The sequence below is a fragment of the Vicia villosa genome, unplaced genomic scaffold (assembly GCF_029867415.1).
Source record: "Vicia villosa cultivar HV-30 ecotype Madison, WI unplaced genomic scaffold, Vvil1.0 ctg.000893F_1_1, whole genome shotgun sequence".
Classification (NCBI taxonomy): domain Eukaryota; kingdom Viridiplantae; phylum Streptophyta; class Magnoliopsida; order Fabales; family Fabaceae; genus Vicia; species Vicia villosa.
In genome coordinates, this window is record NW_026705402.1 from 691,404 (window position 1) to 715,866 (window position 24,463).

The following is a 24,463-nucleotide window of genomic DNA, read 5'->3' on the forward strand; positions in this document are numbered from 1 at the left end:
TTGTTTTGAAAATGATTTGAAAATTGTTTGAAAAAGTTTTATTGTTTAAAAAACTGTACAAAAAGAAAAGAAATGGGACTTACACTCTCTAATATTCGAGAGGCCCCTGTTTTATTTTCATAAAACAGGGTGGATGGTTTTATTTACAGACGCGAGGTTTGAAAAACTGTTTGAAATTTTGTTTTGAAAGAGTTTTCTGTACAAAGAAAAACTGTATAAAAAAAAAAGAGTGGGTCTTACACTCTCTAATATTCGAGAGGCCCCACTTCGTTTTGAAAATCAATTGATCAATTAAAAAGATTTAATCAATAGTTTTCTTTGAAAATCAAAAGAAAATGGTTTATCGTTTTTGAAAAGAATCGCGATCGCTTATTTAAAATGATTTGAATTTTGAAAGAAGTTAATTTAATCAAGATAAACAAAAAGATTGTCTACACTTAGATGATTAGGGTTTGCTCAAAAAATATTTACAAGTGATTAAATTTGAGAAATCAAGTGAAAAACAATATTTAAAAGTAATAAAAAACACTTAAAATATGTTATTTTAAACTTAATTAAAAATGTATTAAACAAATATATTTTTGTGATTTTTTTTATATTCATAAAATACATATATAAAATAATAAGTGTGTAAAAAATGAATAAAAAATGAGTTAATTTGATTGGTTAAATTAATGGTTGAAGTTGTGAAGAAAAATGAAGAGAAATAGTGATAAAAAAGAAGGGTTTGGTCCCATAGGGACTTGAACTCTTGACCCTAAGGTCACTACTCAAAACAAAAGCCAACTGAGCCACGCTTGTGGCTTGTAATATACACGCGTTGAATTAATTATATTTTAAATCAATTTCCAGAAATCCTTTGAACCAAAAACGCGCCAAGAACAACCCTCCAACTGAAATTTGAAAATCTCTAAAACTGTGTTGTTTTGATCAAGCAAAGGGTCTATCTCACTTGGTTTTTCACAAGGAACATGATGGTGATCTCAGAATTCATTTATTTTTGCTCTAAAGGGATCAATTTTCGCATGAACATGAAGAACCCTAGAACTGAAATTCAATGTGAAATCGTGTATGTGCAAGTTATGATGCAATTGATTGAGGGTTAATGATCCTCATAGGTGCAGAAACAAGATGGTATGCTCACATTTCATTTATGATGCGTGGAAGTATGAATTTGAAGTTCATGAGCACTTACCTCAAAAACGGCCAAACTGAGAATTGGATTTTGATCTGGAGGTGTTACAGATGCTTTGTATCAATCTGAATAGCTTCTATGATGATTATGGAAGGTGTCTGGATGTCTGGAACAAGTTGAATTCATCTGAGCATGGCCATGGCACCCGATCTGCAGTTGCTTCAAGTATGAATCGAATTTGAAGATGGAGATGTTTCAGATCATATGTGAGTGTTTGGATAGTTCATATGTGATATATATGAGGTGTTGGAAGTGTTAGTTTGGACAGAAATGATCTTGAATGGATTTTGGCATGATAAGGCCATGGTTATGCATATTTGAGAAGTGAGGTAGTGATTTTGAGCTTGAGGTGTTTTTGGGGTGTATGAGTGGTTCAAACAAGTTTCAAATGATGTTTATGAGTTGTGGGAAGCATCACTTTGTTCAGAACTTGCAAGGTTTGGAGGTTGAGTTTTCTACCTCACTTTGAAACACATGACTTGTAATTCAAGAAAGAAGAGAGAAAACCTATAATTGTGAGGTTTTGGTGTGAATTGAAGAGTGATTTGCACCTCTATTTATAGGCCAAACATTCTGAACTCAGAGCTTTGCAACTTGCTTCTTCTTTGGTGATTTGGCACTTAAAGGATAGAAAGGAATCTTACCATTAAATGCATATGGTTAAAGTTACTAAACCATGGTTAAAATTGGCTATGCTTCTTATCTCTTTCCCATCTGTCTCAAATCAGAAAATATCTTCCAATTATTGCCTCTATGTATCATTACTTGGTCCATTTGGCAATTTGGCTCATAACTTTGGCAAAATGACTTGAAATTTCAAGTGAAAAGTTCACTAATGGCAAAATTCAAAACCATAGCTACACTTCATATTTTTTCATGCTCTTGGACATTTTGGAAAGCTCATGTTATGTACTTCAAAACCCTAGTTGAAAGTTTCTTCAAGACCTTTAAGGAAATGGGTGAAAAAGATCCATGAACTTTGAAGGAAATGAAGTTTTAAGTGAAATTTTCATAAGATACCAACTTTGAAGCTCCATATCTCTTAAATGGTTGATCTTATGGAAAAAATTTATATGTGTCAAAGTTGTTTATTGGATCAAAATCTACAACTTTCATGTTGGAAGTTTTTTTCAGTTTGTAGGTGAAATTTTGAGTTATTCCCCTCCAAAGTTTGGAAAAAACCATGAAAAACACTTAGAAAAAATTTCTAAGTATGAAAGTCAAACTTTTGACTTTTTGATTCTTGATTGATTTTCTTGATTTTTCTTGATCAAATGACTTCTCATATTATATATTAATGATTTAGAACTTCAAAAGTCATGGTTGACCAAAATTCCCCAAAAGTCAATGGTGATCTTGCACAGTTGACTTTTTCAGACGAATCGCGTTTCTGGAGATTTCAAATGAAACAGGCTATCCTCACCAAATGAATGGTATGAATGGATCACATTGAGGCATTAGAGGATATTGAGCCATGGTTTGAGTTGTGGCACCATGTCCTGATTAAAAAGTCAGTTGTTCAGTGCATTAGGTCAAAAAACCCTAATTGTCGACCTGATGAAATTGATGACTGTGGACCTTGAATTGAGATGCAATTTCCATGGGATATGGTCATAGGGATTATTTGAGGATGATTGAAACCTTTGATTGACTTCCTGGGGGTTTTTAGGGTTTCCCAAATGTGATCCCTGATTTTAGTCCCTGATAGTTCAAAATCCTGATCTGAGGATTTGTCTGATCAATCTTTGTGTAGGAGATGTTATGAGCCAATGGATTAGGTCAAAATTATGTACTTGTGGTCTTGATATCATGTCCCAAGCCATTAGGTCAAATTCTGAGCAAAAGTTAGGAGTGTGCTGTCTTCAGTCAAAACCCTAATTCAGTCGATTCAAAGCTGTTGAGCTTGTTGAAATGAATCTCTGAGGACCAAATGTTGATTATTGATGAAGATGATTCATTTGAGATGAAGGGAGAACAAAACCCTAATTGACTGTTTCTTGCACTGATGAGTGATTTCTTGATTAAATCCCTGCTGAGTCACAAGTAACAAACACAAGCTATGCAATTTGTTAGAGATGCAAATGATGCATATGCAGATGATATGAGGTGGTATCTTAGGTCAAAAATTGGGGTATGACAAGAATCTCAACAAAAAATAATAAGATTAACAGGAAACAAAGGTTTTCATTGATGAATCATATTATTCAGAATACACAAAGTTCAAATTCAATAAAATTAGGGTTTCAAATTCTTAATTCAAAGCAATTAGTGATGAATAAGGAAAATTAAAATTGAAATTGAAACATTATACAACAAGAACAGTAAAATCAAATTTCAGCTCATGGTTGTTAACTCAATTCTGGGTTCGAATTTCTATGGCCAGAATTTCTAACACTCCTCCCTACGCTTCAGATCGAGGAACACCCTCATAATGGCGGCGCGCGGAGGTACGGTTTCGAGGTGGTGTTGTGTGGTTGTGCAGTGGTCCGATTTCGCAGTGGTGGTGTGCCACCGGTGAGATAAATCAACTCTTGTCGAAAGATTCTTAAAACCCAACAGAGGATATTTGTTCTTGTTTTTTTGATGAAATGTTTCTTCAGATTTAGTTGTTATATGTTGTTTGAGTTTGAGAAGAAATCACTGGTATTTTTTTTCTTATACTTGTTCTGGTCTTTGTTTAAGATGGTGCATTGTTGATTTGAGATTTTTCATTTTCTTAAAAATCAAGATTTGATAAGATTCCAAGTTCTTTTCTATTAGTTATTTCATATACTATTATATTATCATTTTTTTCCCTAGGCTCTGCTAGGGTTTGGTGTTTTTCTTCTCTTGTGAGAAGCTTGTCTTTTATCCTGGTTCTGGTTCTTTTTGGTCCTTTCTTCCGTTCAGTATGGCGAGTCCGAGTATTGAAAACCTCTCTATTAACGATGACGGTGAGGGTGAAGGTTTTTGTTTCGATTTAGAGAAAGAAGAGTGTGAGATAGCAGATCTGAAACTGTGTCTTGTCGGCCGTTTCCTTTGTGACAGGCCTATCCATGTGCGTTCTATGATGAGTAGAATTGCCGACATATGGAGATCGGTAAAAAGTGTAGCTATCAAAGAAGCGTCGAAGGGTTTGTTTTTGTTTCAATTTGAACATAAGTATGATCTAGAGGCGGTGCTTAATGGGGGCCCTTGGACGTATGACAACCACCTTCTTATCCTCGAGAAAATCCAAATAGGCGTTCAGATTGAAAACATTCTGTTATTCCACGTTGAATTCTGGATTCAAGTTCATAACCTCCCGGCGGGATTTATGTTGGAGAAAGTAGGGAAAGCTATGGGTAATTATGTTGGAGTGTTCATGGAGTATGATAAAAATAATAATACTAGTTTCTGGCTGCAATATATGCGGATTCGGGTCAAAGTTGACGTGAGGCTCCCCTTGAAGCAGTCCACTAAGGTTAAGAACAAAGGGGGAGATTGGTGTGTTGTAAATTTCAAATATGAGAAACTCAGTCTCTTTTGCTTTGTTTGTGGTCTTCTTGGACATTCAGAACAACGATGCGAAGTGAGATTTGCTAAGGTTGATGATGATGGAGTTCGAGCGTGGTCCAATGATATACGTGCTGAGAACAGAAAATATGGGGCTCCAGCATCAAAATGGCTTAGGCAAGATTCTACTAACAGTGCTGGAAAAAATTCCATGGCGACTGATGCTCGAGAACATGATGATTTGGCGCGTGAAACACAACCGCTGCATGGTGAGAGTAGTGGAGTCCGCACTGCTTTGCATACACCAGGCCAGCCAATAGGAGCAATTTCTGATTCAACGGTGGCATTCAATTGTCATTATCCTCCCAATAATGATGTCATTATTAGGAAGGATTTCTGCATTAATGAGAGAGATGTTGTTACCCACCCAGGCGTTAGTCAAACCTTCAAACCCCATAATTCCCAGCCGACATTCCCTGATACTCAATCATTGCCAATTCATAACTCTGTCTTGCTGCTGTCCCCCACCCAACTCAATGCTACCGACAATCTCATTAACCCCCGGCCCCACCCTTTAAACCATGTCACACGTACAAATGCTTTTTGTAACCCACTTTGGGAACCAAACGAGGTGCTAGATAAAACCGTAGCCACGTCACAAGCCCTTTCTACCATTGCTTCACCAGATAGTGTCAATATTCCCATGCAGAACGTGATTGAGTCTGCTCCTAAAAATTTCAAAAAGCTTTCGACCATAACTACCTTCCCCTCCACAAAACCCAACCTTCACCCCAAACCTTTCAAATTCAAAACAAAAAACCCCCATCTGAAACCAGTTCATGTTGACCATGTCCATCCTCAAACACACCTACAATTTAACTCCCTCAGCCAAAACCAACGGGAGCTTAAAACCTTATCTCAGCATACTTCTGAAAATAACTTGGAAGCACTTGACGAAACCGGAACACAAGTGGAACGTAAACGTCGTCGAGAGTTAGTTAAAGGTGAAGAAAACACTCCTCAAGAGATCACAGTGCATTTTTTATCGGCAGGTCCTGGAAGCCAGGACTGCCGGGAACAATGAAGATTCTAAGTTGGAATTGCCGGGGCCTGAGCAACCCGAGAGCAATTCCAAATCTGCGGCGTCTCGCTCAACAACACCAGTCGGATGTTGTGTTCCTCTCGGAGACGCTTGCGAAAGCCCAAAAATTGGAAAGCATTAGAGTACTGCTCCGATATGATTCGTGTCTAGAAATTGATGTGGATGGTAGAAGTTGTGGGCTTGTTGTGTTATGGAAGAACAACATACAATGTGAAGTGTTAAATTTCTCTAGAAATTTTGTTAATATTCTGGTTCAAGATGACATTAAAGGTGCTTGGCGGCTTACGTGTTTTTACGGATACCCGGAACGAAGCCGTCGTCAACAATCATGGGACATGCTCCATAATCTTCGTGATATGTCAGATATTCCTTGGTGCGTTATCGGTGATTTTAACGATCTTTTGTCCCAATAAGATAAACGTGGAATTCACCCTCATCCGAATTGGCTTTGCACCGGTTTTCGTCAAGCAGTGTGTGATTGTAATCTCATGGACCTTTCTTTGGAAGGTCACCAATTTACATGGACTAAAAGCCGAGGTACAGACCATGCGTTGGAAGAACGTCTTGATAGAGCTCTTGTTAACCCCAGTTGGTTTGACTTTTTTCTTGACGCGAAATTACTCAACTTGATCGCGACTCATTCGGATCATAATCCGATTCTTTTAGCTTGCGAACAAATCCAGCAGCGCCGCAAGATGTTCTCTTTTAGATTTGAAAACAGTTGGCTCAAGGAGGAGGGGATTGAGGATGTTGTTACTCGCGGTTGGCAGAAAGGTCACAGGCAGAACTTAATACATTGCATTGGTACGTGTGCTGGTGAGCTTGGGACTTGGAACAGACTGAGAGGTAAAAACCATAAAGAGAGATTAGCTGAATGTTTAGCTACTATGGATTGCTATAGAGATGCTCAGGATACGGTTTCGTCGTCTCGGTATCTAGAAGCTCAAAAGGAATATAATAAACTGATTGTTAGTGATGAAATTTTTTGGAAATAGAGAGCCAAGATGCACTGGCTCGGTAGTGGAGATCGTAACACGAAGTTCTTTCATAGAACTGCTACTGTGAGGAAAAACTATCAAAAAATGGAGATGTTAATGGATCTAGTTAATGTACAGGTGCGTGATCAAGAAGGTTTATGTGGAATTGCCCAACGGTATTTTGAGATTCTTTTCGAGGAAAGTGTAGGTGATTATGTCCCGGTTCTTGATCTCATTCAGCCCGTGATTACTTTGGAAGATAACAACAAGTTGTTAGCGAACCTTACTAAGGAGGAATTGTATTCAGCCCTTAGCCTTATGCATCCGGATAAGTCTTCGGGTCCCGGCGGTTTCAATCCGGCCTTCTACCAGAACTTTTGGCATATATGTGGTGATGATATTTTTTCAGCAGCGTCTAGTTAGCTTGAGCAAGGGTTCTTCCCTCCCTCTCTCAATGACACTAATATTTGTTTAATCCCTAAATGCCCTAAACCCAACACGATGAAATAATTCCGTCCCATTTCCTTGTGCAATGTAGCTTATAAGCTGGTTTCAAAGGTGTTAGCCAATAGAATGAAGGTTTGCTTGGATAAGTGTGTTTCTGAGGAACAATCCGCATTCATTGAGAACCGGTCAATTTTAGATAATGCAATGATGGCTATTGAAATAATTCATGCTCTCAAAAGGAAGACAAAGGGGAATAAGGCTCATATGGCATTAAAGATCGATATCAGTAAGGCTTATGATAGAGTGGATTGGGGTTTCTTATGTGGTATGTTGAGAAGATTGGGGTTTGCGGAGAGGTGGATTCATTGGGTGATGATGTGTGTGTCGTCTGTAAATTACACGGTTCTTGTTAATACTGATAGAGTTGGACCAATTAAACCAGGGAGAGGATTGAGACAAGGTGACCCACTGTCACCTTACCTCTTTATTCTTGTCATGGAGGGTCTGTATGCCCTTATTAAGGGAGCCGTGTCTCGAGGAGATATTCATGGGATCCAGATCTGCAGAGGGGCACCCAGTGTGTCCCATCTGCTTTTTGCTGACGACTGTTTTTTATTTTGCAGGGCCACTATTTCGGAGGTCACTTACCTTTTGGAGTTACTCAAAATTTTTGCCACAGCATCAGGCCAAGAAATCAATCTAGCAAAGTCTGAGGTCTTTTTTAGCCGCAATATCAGTATACCGGCCCAGGAAGATCTTGCACAAATTATGGGAGTCCGTCATGTTCTTGGGACCGGATCGTATTTGGGGTTGCCTTCGATGATTGGTCGGAGTAAGAAGGAAACTTTTGCTTTTATCAAAGACCGTATATGGAAAAGAATTAACTCTTGGAGGGGGAGGTTCTTGTCTAAAGCGGGTAAAGAAGTAATGATAAAGTCGGTGTTACAGGCTATCCCATCCTATATTATGAGTGTGTATATAATTCCTGATGGGGTGATAGATGAGATTGAAAAGATGTTAAATTCCTTCTGGTGGGGAGGTGGTAATAATAATAGAGGGATTCGTTGGATGACGTGGGAGAAGCTTGCTTGTTCTAAGAGGGATGGTGGCTTGGGGTTCAAGGATTTTAGAGCATTCAACTTGGCTATGGTGGCTAAACAAGGGTGGAATTTATTGGCCAATCCCAATACCTTGGTATCCAGATTCTTCAAAGCAAGGTATTATCCAAATAATTCTTTCCTGGATTCTAATATTGGTTCAAATCCGAGTTTTTTATGGAGAAGCCTTTGGAAAGCTAAAGATGTTTTGCGATTGGGTTGTAGGTGAAGTATTGGAAATGGGAGTCTTATAAAGGTTGTTAATGAGCCGTGGATTCGAGGAAGTTCTGATGTTTGCCTAAGAGGCCCGTTCCCCCAAGGTGTGTACAATCTTTATGTTCAAGATCTTATTTTACCTAATATTAAACAGTGGAATATTCCGATTATCCATTCATTGTTTGACAATGTAGTTGCTAAAGAGATCTTTAATGTCCCTTTGATAGAGGACGTGTTGGTTGATGGTTTGGTTTGGAGTGCAGAGAATAATGGGACTTATAGCGTCCGCTCAGGTTACCGTCTTTGGAGAAATTCGCCCATTCATCATACTAGTTACAAAGTGGCCGGCAAGTGGGAAGATTTGTGGAATATCATGGCTCCTCCTAGAGTTAAACTTAAACACCTGTTATGGAGGATTTGCCGTGGTTGCTTACCGACCCGGGTTAGCCTGCGCAAACATTTTGTACAATGCCCGGTGGAGTGCCCGGTTTGCGAGGACACTGAGGAAGAGGATTGGCATGTGTTTTTCGGGTGCAATACCATTATCCTATGTTGGCGGGCAGCAGGTTTGTTATCTATCATTGAGCCCCGTCTTCATCATTTTAATGATGCTAAATCCCTTATTCTTGATGTTTGTAGTAAAGAAGATAGGAAGGAAGCGGGGCGGTTTGCTATGACGATAGAGGTGATTTGGAAAAACCGTAATAATATAGTGTGGAATAACGATCGAGAGGGATTCTCTAGAATGGGATTGCAAGCCTTCTTTAATTGGCAAGAGTGGCTTACCGCCCAAGATAATCAGAATAGAAGTTCGAGTGCTCATACTCCTGTAAGCTGGTCCCCTCCTGGTGAAGGGTGGGTTAAATGTAATGTTGATGCTGGTTTCAATAAAACCTACAGGTCCACAAATAGAGGGTGGTGTTTTCGTGATGCCATGGGTAGATTCATTACGGCCGGCATTGCTTGGGATATCGATAATTTATCGACTTTAGAGGCGGAGGCTTTAGCCTTGAAAGAAGCGGTTCAACATGCTGTCACTTTGAACATGAACTGTGTGATCTTTGAAAGCGACTCTCAGTTGGTTAGTAAAGGTATTCACTCGTCGGTCACGGGTTCATCAGAGTTTAATTGTATTCTTCTTTCTATTAAACAATTGTTAGTTTCTATTCCAAACTTTGAGGTAAAGTTTATTAAACGTCAAGCGAATATGGTTGCCGACTCTTTAGTTAAGGCGACCAATTCATGGTCTAGGCGTAGTACCTTTAATGTAATTCCTCCTTGTATTGATGTTCATTTGATTAATGATATGAGTTAAGTTTGTTTTTGTCAACAAAAAAAAATCAAGATTTGATTTATGAAGAATTGGAAAAAAATCTGGAGGACGAAGATAAGAAGAATTGATTTATAAAGATGAAGATATAGAATTTTATTTAGTTATGAATATTTAAATTATATCCCTATTGGTAGAAAAATCAAGATTTGATTTTTGAAGATTTGGAAAAAAAATTATCTATGAATATTTATATTTTTGTATTTAATAATTTTATATATTATTTAAATAAAAATTATAAATAAAATGTTTCTGAGGTGGCAAGTGACTGGACACATAATGAGGTGCCATGTCATTAAAAAATATGCCAAATGACTAGGGACCATCAAAAATTTACATTATTTAATATTGGGGGACCTAAAAACTGATTTTTTTTATAGGGGGACTAAAATGTTAAAAAATTCAATATAGGAGGACTAAATTTAGTAGGATTTCACCTATTTTTAGTAGGGTTTTTTTTATAGGGGACTAAAATGTTAAAAAATTCAATATAGGATTTCACCTATTTTTAAACCAAATTTAGGAAATTTTTTGTTCAGCTAACCTAATGTAGGATTTTTTTTTTGAATTAACCTAATGTAGGATTGGGAATGCATAAAGGGAAAAAAAGTATGGAAAATATATTTCTATTAATGTTCTCAGGAGTGTTTGGAGTCAATGAAATCATTTGAATTTTTTAATGAAGTCTAAACCAACATGACAGCACCTAATATTGACCTAAACAATGATTAGATTTGAAGATGCCATGACGTATTGATGCTCCGGTTTTCATTAATTAGTTGCACCAATGTAATTTTACATACAACGTAATAGTGCCCAACAAAACTCCATAATAATAATAAATAAATTTCCTAATATTTTTGAATACTAGTTGAGTTATTATTGAGAAATGATAAAAATTTGGTTGGAATGTAAAGGTCAATGGAGAAATAAAGTAATAAACGGAACGGTGATATTATGGTAGGAAGAAAGAACAAGAAAATTTCTTTCTCTACCTCCCTCTTTTTTTGGTTACCTTTAGCGAAAAACCCATAATACACTCACTTCGGAAATGCATTTCCGAAATGCTTTTTTTTTTCAAAATTTATCTTATTTCGGAAATGCACTTCCGAAAACACGAAAAAAAGGTGTTTTCGGAGATTCATTTCCGAAAACACCCCTTTTTTGGGTTTTCGGAGATGCATTTCCGAAAATACCTTTTTTTTAGGAGGGGGTGTCTTCGGAGATGCATATCCGAAATATTCCAAGACCAAATTGGTCTTGGAATGTTTCGGATAGACCAAATTGGTCTTGGAATGTTTCGGATATACACTTCCGAAAGAATTCAATAATTATTAAAAAATTAAAATCAAGGTGAATCAATACAATTAATAGGTATAAAATCAAGGTGAATCAATAAAATCAAGGTGAATCAATACAATTAATAGGTATAAAATCAAGGTGAATCAATAAAATGAAGGTGAATCAATGTGAATCAAAATTTCCTAAACAATTTTAAAGTTCAAAATTATTTTTAACTTATATAAATCAAAAACATTTTAATTCCATAAGTATATTTTGAATTATATAGAATTAAATATAAAATTTATTCATTAAATAAAATTAAGACAAAATCTTTTTTTAATTTTTTTAAACTAATTATGACTCATTTTTAATTATGAATCAGAATAAAAATATATAAATATATAATAATAATTATTTATTTTGTAAGTGAAATATATAAATATATAATATATAAATATATGATAATTAATATATAAATATATAAATATATAATAATTATTATAAATTAAAACACTCATTTTTTTAATTTTTATAATTATTATATAAATATATAAATATATTTATAATTAATATATAATAATTATTATATAAATATATAAATATATAATAATTTTTATAAATATATAATAATTATTATAATTATTATATAAATATATAAATTAAAACACTCATTTTTTTAATTTTTATTGTAAATACATAATAATTATAAATATATAAATAAAAATTATAACTCATTTTGTTAGTGAAATTATTTTAATTTTTTTAATTAAAATTATTTTAAATTTTAAAATATGAATCAGAATAGAAATATATAATAATTATTATTCATAACTCATAAATTATATCAAAATATATAATTATTATTATTTATTACTCATAAATTATATCAAATTTATGATATATGAATTAATTAATATCCTAAAATTAATTTTTGGGATTTTTAGGTTTTTTTTTGTTTTTTCGGAGATGCATCTCCGAATTAATCAAAATCTCAATTTTTGGGATTTTTTCGGAAATGCACTTCCGAAGTCTGAAAAAATTTAGAAAAAAAATATTTCGGAAATGCATTTCCGAAGCAGGGGTAAAGTGGGGTTTTCGCTGGGGGTGACCCCACAGGGAGGTGGGTAAAGAAAAAATCAAGAACAATTATTACGTCAAGATTCCAATCAAATTTTTTGCCACCTATATTAAAGTAACCACGTTATGGTTATCATGATCATAATTTATTCCTCCGTGACTTGAGCAATGATTATTTAATTAAATTTAAAAGAATATTAACCATTATAAAAATTGATTGGAGCAAATCAATCGTTAATTAATTTAGTGGTGATTGACATAAAATTTAGTAGGAATGATTACGGTTTGATTTTCCGCAACTATGATTGAGAGAGGGTTGAAATCAATTACATTAATTATATATATATATATATATATATATATATATATATATATATATATATATATATATATATATATATATATATATATATATATATATATATATATATATATATATTGGCGGAACTGGGGGCGTGGGAAGGCCACGGCCACCCCTCAACTTTTTTTTTTAATTCATATATTCTAAATTGCTAAAATATTCTTATATTAAATTAAAATTAATTTTTATCTTTTCTTTCTCATTCATAATTAGGTTAAAATACATATAAGGTAAAAAACTTCTAACTTTCCTTTCTTTCTCATATGCATTTGCTACCGGCACCGGAATTGGAACAGATTAAAGTGGTTCGCATCTAACAGATAAAAAGCTTTATTCATTCTTCTTTTATAACAAGTAACAAATTAAAGTGAAATCTTGATTTGTGTTTTTGGGATTTTTAGGGTTCTTCTTCCTTGTTGTGTTAAATTAGATGAACAACACATTAAATCATTAATCAATAATAGTCTATATGAGGTTTATTAAGCCAATTCATAACACCGTAATTTACAAATATAGTTATACACTATAATACGGTTTATTTAATCATTGTTGCTGCTAATTTCTAATAGTGAAGTTACTGGTATTTAAAAACGGATTAAAGTTGATTATTTAAGTATTAATTTTTTTCTCTTTTAATTTCTGAGTTCTCTAAATTGATTTTTTGATCTGATATGATATTATAGGAAAAGTAAAGATGAATAATAGGAAATTTGATTTTTTTTTTCAAAAGGAAAGCATGTGAAATTGAAAGAGAAGAGAGAGATGAAGAAATTATAATCCCGACATCCGAATTTGAAACAGTTCTTGAGAATCCAACAATTGAAGAGCATCATGGTTTTGAAAATTCTTTGGAACGCGATCTTGGAAAGTGTACTCCGATTTGGCAATATCCACCAAATCAAGTGGATGCAATATGAAGAGCTTATCTAAAATGGGGTCCATATCAAATTCATTTAGAAAACTATCCTTTGTCCGGTAACGAGGATCATCTAAGAAGGTTTCAGCATACTTGGTTTAGCATCTTTCCATCATGGTTAGAATATTCACCAACCGAAGATGCCGCATATTGCTTACCATGTTACCTTTTTAGCAAAAAACTAAGTGGACATCCCGGATCACTTGTCTTTATTTCTATGGGTTTTAGAAATTGGAAGAAAGTTAGGAATGGAAAACATTGTTCCTTTCTTAAAAACATAGGGAAGGATCCTTGCTCACCACACAACAATGCAATGAAAGCTTGTCAAGACTTGTTGAATCAAGATGGTCATATTAGAAATGTTATTCAAGTGCAAAGTTCAAGTCAAAGAATGAATAATCGGTTACGAATCAAGACTTCAATTGACATTGTTCGTTGGTTAACACTACAAGCTTGTGCTTTTAGGGGTCACAAAGAAACTAGCAAATCAAGAAATCAAGGTAACTTTCTTGAGTTATTGAAACTTTTAGCATCCTACAATGATGAAATTGCAAAAGTTGTGTTGGAAAATGCTCCACAAAATTGCAAGTATACTTCACATAAAATTCAAAAAGAGCTCTTGCAAATTCTTTCTAGTAGGGTGAAAAAGAGTATTCATGAGGAAATTGGTGATTCCAAATTTTGTATCGTTGTTGATGAAGCTCGTGATGAGTCAAAAAAGGAACAAATGGCTCTTGTATTAAGATTTGTTGATAAAGTTGGTTTAATACAGGAGAGATTTTTTGATGTGGCACATGTTAAAGACACCATATCTTTAACTCTTAAGGAAGCAATATGTGATATACTTTCTCGACATAACCTTGATGTTTCTAACATTCGTGGCCAAGGGTATGATGGTGCTAGAAATATGAGAGGAGAATGGAATGGTTTACAAGCCCTCTTTATGAAGGATTGTCCTTATGCATACTATGTTCATTGTTTTGCTCATCGATTGCAACTTTCATTAGTTACATCATCAAGAGAAGTAAAACATGTTCATAAATTTTTTGAGAAGCTGATCTTTATTGTGAATGTTGTTTATTCTTCTACAAAGCGCCATGATAAGTTACAAGTTGCCCAATTAGAAGAAATTGTTTATTTGTTGGAGATTGATGAAATTGTAATTGGTAAATGTGCAAATCAAGTTGGTACATTGAAACGAGCTGGAGATACTCGTTGGGGATCACATTACGATTCTATTTCTAGCTTGATAAACATGTATTAAGCAACTTGTTCAGTTTTAAAAAAAATTGCAAACGATAGAGGAAGTTATGCTACACGTGGGGATGCAGATAGTTGTTACAATTACTTGAAGGCATTTGATTTTATATTTATTTTGCACTAGATGAAAGAAATCATGGGAATAACTGCTATGCTTTGTCAAGCTTTACAAAAAAAACCAAGATGTAGTTAATGCAATGAACTTGGTTCGTTCAACAAAACATCTTATTCAAGGTTTGAGAGAAAATGGTTGGGATATATTGTTTACTAACGTGATATCTTTTTGTGAAAAGCATGGTATTGAGATTCCTGATCTTAATGATGTTCATTCAACAACAAGATTTGGACGCTCCCGCCTTGAAGAGAATCAAGTCACAATTCAACATTGCTTTAAAGTTGAAATCTTTTTCACTACTATTGACAAACAGTTACAGGAGTTGAATAGCAGATTCAGTGAGCAAACAATGAATTTGTCAACTCTTTCTTGTTCTCTGTCTCCTAAGGATGGATATAAAGCTTTTAGCATTGATACTATTTGTTCTTTAGTTGAAAAATATTATCCTATGGATTTTAGTGATCAATAGAAGAATAATTTGCAATTTCAACTCCAACATTTTCTATTTGTTACTCGTCAAGCATCAAACTTGAATAATTTATCAACTATTCAAGAACTACGTTCATGTTTAGTTGCATCTGGACAGGTTGAAACGTACTTCTTGATTGATAGACTACTCCGTCTTATCATGACTCTTCCCGTTTCTACGGCCACAACTGAGAGATCTTTTTCAGCAATGAAAATTATTAAGACTAAGTTGAGAAACAAGATGGATGATGGGTTTCTTGGAGATAGCATGACGGTATATATTGAAGGGGAGATTAGTGCAAGCATTAGTTCTGAGTCAATTACTGACGATTTCAAGTCACTCGGAACGCGTAAGGCATTACTTTAAGGTGATTTTAAGTCATGTAATTTAATTTTTTTATTAATTAACTTTATATTTATTTTAACATTAATGTTTTATTTAAAATATTATTTATATTTTATTTATAATCTTTATTTTATGTTAACGGCCCTCCCAAATTTTTTTATCTATAACTTTCACTCATATTAAATAACTAAATAATCATATATATATATATATATATATATATATATATATATATATATATATATATATATATATATATATATATATATATATATATGTATATATATATATATATATATTAAATTTAATTAAGTAAAATATCTTATATATTATATACTATATACTCCTTCCATCTTATAATAGATATATTTTTTTTATTTGTCTCAAATTATTTATCCCTTTAAAATACCAATGTAATATTTATTATTTACTTTCATTAACTTACTCTTATTTATTGTATTTTCAATTATGTAACTATTCCACAATTTATTATTAATAAGATTATTTTAATAAATAAAATTCATTTTCTCAATAAAGTCAAAACAATTAATCATTATCTTAAAAAGTGTGAAAATTTCAAAGAAGACACCTATTGTGAGACGGAGGGAGTAACAATTATCAAATGATGATATTCTTGAAAAATACTAGAGCCTGGTTCTTTAATTATGATACTCCCTCATTTCCTTTTTAATTGTCATATTTTGACTTTTTACACATATCAAGAAAACTAATAATGGTTGTTACTTTTTAAGCTATAATTTTTGGAATTTTGACCCATATGCCACCTTTGAGAAAATAAATTCTTCAATTGCCACCCTCTCAAAATATAATCTCAATATGCTATTTTTTAGGTGTTTTTTTTTAATAAAATAAAAACCTCTTCAAGTGGCCGCCATATTGAATGGATGTTTTTTATTTTTTTTTTTCATTTTTTTTAATTTTTTGTTATTTTTAATTGTTTTAAAAATACATTTTAAATATAATAAATTATAATTAATTAATAAATAATTAAATAATGCATTTAAAAATATTGAAAATAGTAAAAAAAATTAAAAAAATTTAATTTTAATTGGCTAAGAAAAATGAAAATATATTAATTTAATAATTTTTGTATTACCAGGACAAAAAGTCGATTTTGTAAACTAAAAGTCGGTCATGGACATGCTTAATGAAGAGCATGCGGAACATCTAAGAGTGGTATTGGAATTGTTAAAAGAGAAGAAACTTTATACGAAGTTGTTGAAGTGTGAGTTCTAGTTAGAGGAAGTAAGTTCTCTTGGTCATGTGATTTCCAATAATGGCGTTGTCGTAGATCCTACGAAGGTTGAAGCGGTATCGCAGTGGAAAGCGCCGAAGTCCGCGTCGGAGATTCGTAGTTTTCTAGGTCTTGCGGATTACTACAGGAAGTTTATTGAAGGATTTTTGAAGTTAGCATTGTCGTTAACTAAGTTGACTAGAAAGGGGCAAGCGTTTATTTGGGATTCCAAGTGTGAAGAAGGATTCCAAGAGTTGAAGAAGAGGTTGACTAGTGCTCCGATCTTGATTTTGCCGAATCTGACGGAATCTTTTGTGGTTTATTGTGATGCTTCGTTGATGGAATTGGGAGGTGTATTAATGCAGAATCAAGAGGTTGTAGCTTCTGCGTTGAGACAACTCAAAGTGCATGAAAGGAATTATCCGACTCATGATTTAGAATTGGCAGCGGTAGTCTTTGGATTGAAATTATGGAGACATTATCTGTATGGTTTGAGGTTTGAAGTATTTAGTGATCAAAAGAGTCTAAAGTATCTCTTTGATTAGAAAGAGCTTAATATGAGATAAAGAATATGGTTAGAGTTTCTTAAAGATTATGATTTTGGGCTGAATTACCATCCATGTAAAGTGAATATCGTTGCTGATGCATTGAGTAGGAATTCCTTACATATGTCTACGCTAATGGTGCGGGAATTGAATTTAATTGAACAATTCCGAGATTTAAGTTTGGTATGTGAAAGTACTCCTAATAGTATTAAACTGGGTATGCTAAAGCTGACGAGTGGTATCCTTGATGAGGTTAGAGAAGGTCAGAAAGCTGATGTGGATTTGGTTGCTAAATTGACTTTAATTAACCAAGGAAAAGGATGTGATTTCAGGATTGATGAGAATGGTATAATGAGGTTTGGTGATCGAGTTTGTGTTCCTGATGTTGCCGAGTTGAGAAAAAACATTCTTGAAGAAGGACATCGTAGTGGATTGAGTATTCATCCAGGTGCTACCAAGATGTATCATAATTTGAAGAAGTTATTTTGGTGTCCTGGAATGAAGAAAGAGATTGCTAAATTTGTCTACTCTTGTTTGACTTTCCAGAAGTCGGAAATTGAACATCAGAAGCTATATGGTGCTATGCAACCGTTGTTTATTCCGAAATGGAAGTGGGATAGCATATCTATGGATTTTGTTTCTGGTTTGCCGAGGACGGTTAAGAATTGTGAAGCTATCTGGGTTATTGTTGATAGATTGACGAAGTCTGCTCACTTTATACCGATGAGAATGGATTATTCAATGGAGAAGTTAGCTCAATTGTATATTGAGAAGATAGTGAGTTTACATGGTATTCCTACGAGTATTGTGTCGGATAGAGATCCAAGGTTTACATCGAGATTCTAGGAAGGTTTGCAGAAAGTGTTGGGTACTAAGTTGAGATTGAGTTCTGCTTATCATCCGCAGACTGATGGTCAGACGGAGAGAACGATTCAATCGTTGGAAGATTTATTGCGTGCTTGTGTGTTGGAAAAAGGTGGTGCGTGGGATAGTTATTTACCTTTTATTGAATTTACCTAAAATAACATTTTTCATTCGAGCATTGGTATGGCTCCGTTTGAAGCTTTGTATAGTAGAAGATGTAGGACGCCATTATATTGGTATGAATCCGGTGAGAGTGCGGTAATTGGACTAGAGATTGTTCAAGAGACGACAGAAAAGATTAAAATGATTCAGGAGAAGATGAAAGCTTCTCAGAGTCGTCAGAAGAGCTATCACGATAAGAGACTTAGAACATTTGAATTTCAAGAAGGAGATCATGTGTTTCTGAGAGTGACTCCTACGAAGGGTGTTGGTCGAGCGCTGAAGTCAAGGAAGTTGACACCGTGTTTTATTGGTCCGTTTCAAATTATTGGAAGAGTAGGAGAAGTGGCTTATCGTGTTGCTTTACCACCGACGCTTGCGAATTTGCATGATGTATTTCATGTGTCTCAACTGAGGAAATACATTGTGGATCCGTCTCATGTGATCCAAGTGGATGATGTGCAGGTAAAAGACTACACGTGGGGATGCAGATAGTTGTTACAATTACTTGAAGGCATTTGATTTTATATTTATTTTGCACTAGATGAAAGAAATCATGGGAATAACTGATATGCTTTGTCAAGCTTTACAAAAAAAACCAAGATGTAGTTAATGCAATGAACTTGGTTCGTTCAACAAAACATCTTATTCAAGGTTTGAGAGAAAATGGTTGGGATATATTGTTTACTAACGTGATATCTTTTTGTGAAAAGCATGGTATTGAGATTCCTGATCTTAATGATGTTCATTCAACAACAAGATTTGGACGCTCCCGCCTTGAAGAGAATCAAGTCACAATTCAACATTGCTTTAAAGTTGAAATCTTTTTCACTACTATTGACAAACAGTTACAGGAGTTGAATAGCAGATTCAGTGAGCAAACAATGAATTTGTCAACTCTTTCTTGTTCTCTGTCTCCTAAGGATGGATATAAAGCTTTTAGCATTGATACTATTTGTTCTTTAGTTGAAAAATATTATCCTATGGATTTTAGTGATCAATAGAAGAATAATTTGCAATTTCAACTCCAACATTTTCTATTTGTTACTCGTCAAGCATCAAACTTGAATAATTTATCAACTATTCAAGAACTACGTTCATGTTTAGTTGCATCTGGACAGGTTGAAACGTACTTCTTGATTGATAGACTACTCCGTCTTATCATGACTCTTCCCGTTTCTACGGCCACAACTGAGAGATCTTTTTCAGCAATGAAAATTATTAAGACTAAGTTGAGAAACAAGATGGATGATGGGTTTCTTGGAGATAGCATGACGGTATATATTGAAGGGGAGATTAGTGCAAGCATTAGTTCTGAGTCAATTACTGACGATTTCAAGTCACTCGGAACGCGTAAGGCATTACTTTAAGGTGATTTTAAGTCATGTAATTTAATTTTTTTATTAATTAACTTTATATTTATTTTAACATTAATGTTTTATTTAAAATATTATTTATATTTTATTTATAATCTTTATTTTATGTTAACGGCCCTCCCAAATTTTTTTATCTATAACTTTCACTCATATTAAATAACTAAATAATCATATATATATATATATATATATATATATATATATATATATATATATATATATATATATATATATATATATATATAATTTAATTAAGTATAATATCTTATATATTATATACTATATACTCCTTCCATCTTATAATAGATATATTTTTTTTATTTGTCTCAAATTATTTATCCCTTTAAAATACCAATGTAATATTTATTATTTACTTTCATTAACTTACTCTTATTTATTGTATTTTCAATTATGTAACTATTCCACAATTTATTATTAATAAGATTATTTTAATAAATAAAATTCATTTTCTCAATAAAGTCAAAACAATTAATCATTATCTTAAAAAGTGTGAAAATTTCAAAGAAGACACCTATTGTGAGACGGAGGGAGTAACAATTATCAAATGATGATATTCTTGAAAAATACTAGAGTCTGGTTCTTTAATTATGATACTCCCTCATTTCCTTTTTAATTGTCATATTTTGACTTTTTACACATATCAAGAAAACTAATAATGGTTGTTACTTTTTAAGCTATAATTTTTGGAATTTTGACCCATATGCCACCTTTGAGAAAATAAATTCTTCAATTGCCACCCTCTCAAAATATAATCTCAATATGCTATTTTTTAGGTGTTTTTTTTTAATAAAATAAAAACCTCTTCAAGTGGCCGCCATATTGAATGGATGTTTTTTATTTTTTTTTTTCATTTTTTTTAATTTTTTGTTATTTTTAATTGTTTTAAAAATACATTTTAAATATAATAAATTATAATTAATTAATAAATAATTAAATAATGCATTTAAAAATATTGAAAATAGTAAAAAAAATTAAAAAAATTTAATTTTAATTGGCTAAGAAAAATGAAAATATATTAATTTAATAATTTTTGTATTACCAGGACAAAAATTCGATTTTGTAAACTAAAAGTCGGTCATGGACATGCTTAATGAAGAGCATGCGGAACATCTAAGAGTGGTATTGGAATTGTTAAAAGAGAAGAAACTTTATACGAAGTTGTTGAAGTGTGAGTTCTAGTTAGAGGAAGTAAGTTCTCTTGGTCATGTGATTTCCAATAATGGCGTTGTCGTAGATCCTACGAAGGTTGAAGCGGTATCGCAGTGGAAAGCGCCGAAGTCCGCGTCGGAGATTCGTAGTTTTCTAGGTCTTGCGGATTACTACAGGAAGTTTATTGAAGGATTTTTGAAGTTAGCATTGTCGTTAACTAAGTTGACTAGAAAGGGGCAAGCGTTTATTTGGGATTCCAAGTGTGAAGAAGGATTCCAAGAGTTGAAGAAGAGGTTGACTAGTGCTCCGATCTTGATTTTGCCGAATCTGACGGAATCTTTTGTGGTTTATTGTGATGCTTCGTTGATGGAATTGGGAGGTGTATTAATGCAGAATCAAGAGGTTGTAGCTTCTGCGTTGAGACAACTCAAAGTGCATGAAAGGAATTATCCGACTCATGATTTAGAATTGGCAGCGGTAGTCTTTGGATTGAAATTATGGAGACATTATCTGTATGGTTCGAGGTTTGAAGTATTTAGTGATCAAAAGAGTCTAAAGTATCTCTTTGATTAGAAAGAGCTTAATATGAGATAAAGAATATGGTTAGAGTTTCTTAAAGATTATGATTTTGGGCTGAATTACCATCCATGTAAAGTGAATATCGTTGCTGATGCATTGAGTAGGAATTCCTTACATATGTCTACGCTAATGGTGCGGGAATTGAATTTAATTGAACAATTCCGAGATTTAAGTTTGGTATGTGAAAGTACTCCTAATAGTATTAAACTGGGTATGCTAAAGCTGACGAGTGGTATCCTTGATGAGGTTAGAGAAGGTCAGAAAGCTGATGTGGATTTGGTTGCTAAATTGACTTTAATTAACCAAGGAAAAGGATGTGATTTCAGGATTGATGAGAATGGTATAATGAGGTTTGGTGATCGAGTTTGTGTTCCTGATGTTGCCGAGTTGAGAAAAAACATTCTTGAAGAAGGACATCGTAGTGGATTGAGTATTCATCCAGGTGCTACCAAGATGTATCATAATTTGAAGAAGTTATTTTGGTGTCCTGGAATGAAGAAAGAGATTGCTAAATTTGTCTACTCTTGTTTGACTTTCCAGAAGTCGGAAATTGAACATCAGAAGCTATATGGTGCTATGCAACCGTTGTTTATTCCGAAATGGAAGTGGGATAGCATATCTATGGATTTTGTTTCTGGTTTGCCGAGGACGGTTAAGAATTGTGAAGCTATCTGGGTTATTGTTGATAGATTGACGAAGTCTGCTCACTTTATACCGATGAGAATGGATTATTCAATGGAGAAGTTAGCTCAATTGTATATTGAGAAGATAGTGAGTTTACATGGTATTCCTACGAGTATTGTGTCGGATAGAGATCCAAGGTTTACATCGAGATTCTAGGAAGGTTTGCAGAAAGTGTTGGGTACTAAGTTGAGATTGAGTTCTGCTTATCATCCGCAGACTGATGGTCAGACGGAGAGAACGATTCAATCGTTGGAAGATTTATTGCGTGCTTGTGTGTTGGAAAAAGGTGGTGCGTGGGATAGTTATTTACCTTTTATTGAATTTACCTAAAATAACATTTTTCATTCGAGCATTGGTATGGCTCCGTTTGAAGCTTTGTATAGTAGAAGATGTAGGACGCCATTATATTGGTATGAATCCGGTGAGAGTGCGGTAATTGGACTAGAGATTGTTCAAGAGACGACAGAAAAGATTAAAATGATTCAGGAGAAGATGAAAGCTTCTCAGAGTCGTCAGAAGAGCTATCACGATAAGAGACTTAGAACATTTGAATTTCAAGAAGGAGATCATGTGTTTCTGAGAGTGACTCCTACGAAGGGTGTTGGTCGAGCGCTGAAGTCAAGGAAGTTGACACCGTGTTTTATTGGTCCGTTTCAAATTATTGGAAGAGTAGGAGAAGTGGCTTATCGTGTTGCTTTACCACCGACGCTTGCGAATTTGCATGATGTATTTCATGTGTCTCAACTGAGGAAATACATTGTGGATCCGTCTCATGTGATCCAAGTGGATGATGTGCAGGTAAAAGACTACACGTGGGGATGCAGATAGTTGTTACAATTACTTGAAGGCATTTGATTTTATATTTATTTTGCACTAGATGAAAGAAATCATGGGAATAACTGATATGCTTTGTCAAGCTTTACAAAAAAAACCAAGATGTAGTTAATGCAATGAACTTGGTTCGTTCAACAAAACATCTTATTCAAGGTTTGAGAGAAAATGGTTGGGATATATTGTTTACTAACGTGATATCTTTTTGTGAAAAGCATGGTATTGAGATTCCTGATCTTAATGATGTTCATTCAACAACAAGATTTGGACGCTCCCGCCTTGAAGAGAATCAAGTCACAATTCAACATTGCTTTAAAGTTGAAATCTTTTTCACTACTATTGACAAACAGTTACAGGAGTTGAATAGCAGATTCAGTGAGCAAACAATGAATTTGTCAACTCTTTCTTGTTCTCTGTCTCCTAAGGATGGATATAAAGCTTTTAGCATTGATACTATTTGTTCTTTAGTTGAAAAATATTATCCTATGGATTTTAGTGATCAATAGAAGAATAATTTGCAATTTCAACTCCAACATTTTCTATTTGTTACTCGTCAAGCATCAAACTTGAATAATTTATCAACTATTCAAGAACTACGTTCATGTTTAGTTGCATCTGGACAGGTTGAAACGTACTTCTTGATTGATAGACTACTCCGTCTTATCATGACTCTTCCCGTTTCTACGGCCACAACTGAGAGATCTTTTTCAGCAATGAAAATTATTAAGACTAAGTTGAGAAACAAGATGGATGATGGGTTTCTTGGAGATAGCATGACGGTATATATTGAAGGGGAGATTAGTGCAAGCATTAGTTCTGAGTCAATTACTGACGATTTCAAGTCACTCGGAACGCGTAAGGCATTACTTTAAGGTGATTTTAAGTCATGTAATTTAATTTTTTTATTAATTAACTTTATATTTATTTTAACATTAATGTTTTATTTAAAATATTATTTATATTTTATTTATAATCTTTATTTTATGTTAACGGCCCTCCCAAATTTTTTTATCTATAACTTTCACTCATATTAAATAACTAAATAATCATATATATATATATATATATATATATATATATATATATATATATATATATATATATATATATATATATATATATATATATATATATATATATATATATATAATTTAATTAAGTATAATATCTTATATATTATATACTATATACTCCTTCCATCTTATAATAGATATATTTTTTTTATTTGTCTCAAATTATTTATCCCTTTAAAATACCAATGTAATATTTATTATTTACTTTCATTAACTTACTCTTATTTATTGTATTTTCAATTATGTAACTATTCCACAATTT

At 33.4% G+C, this 24,463-nt stretch overlaps 1 protein-coding gene and 1 pseudogene across 1 annotated transcript; both read left to right on the plus strand.

Moving 5' to 3' along the window:
* The first annotated feature begins 6,259 nt into the window (after positions 1-6,259).
* LOC131632019 (uncharacterized) lies at positions 6,260-6,766 on the plus strand. The gene has a single exon (XM_058902783.1). It carries the CDS (start codon positions 6,260-6,262, stop codon positions 6,764-6,766), a length of 507 nt encoding a protein of 168 aa, XP_058758766.1.
* A 15,888-nt stretch (positions 6,767-22,654) lies between these two features.
* Positions 22,655-24,000, plus strand: LOC131632020 (uncharacterized; annotated as a pseudogene).
* Positions 24,001-24,463: the final 463 nt, after the last annotated feature.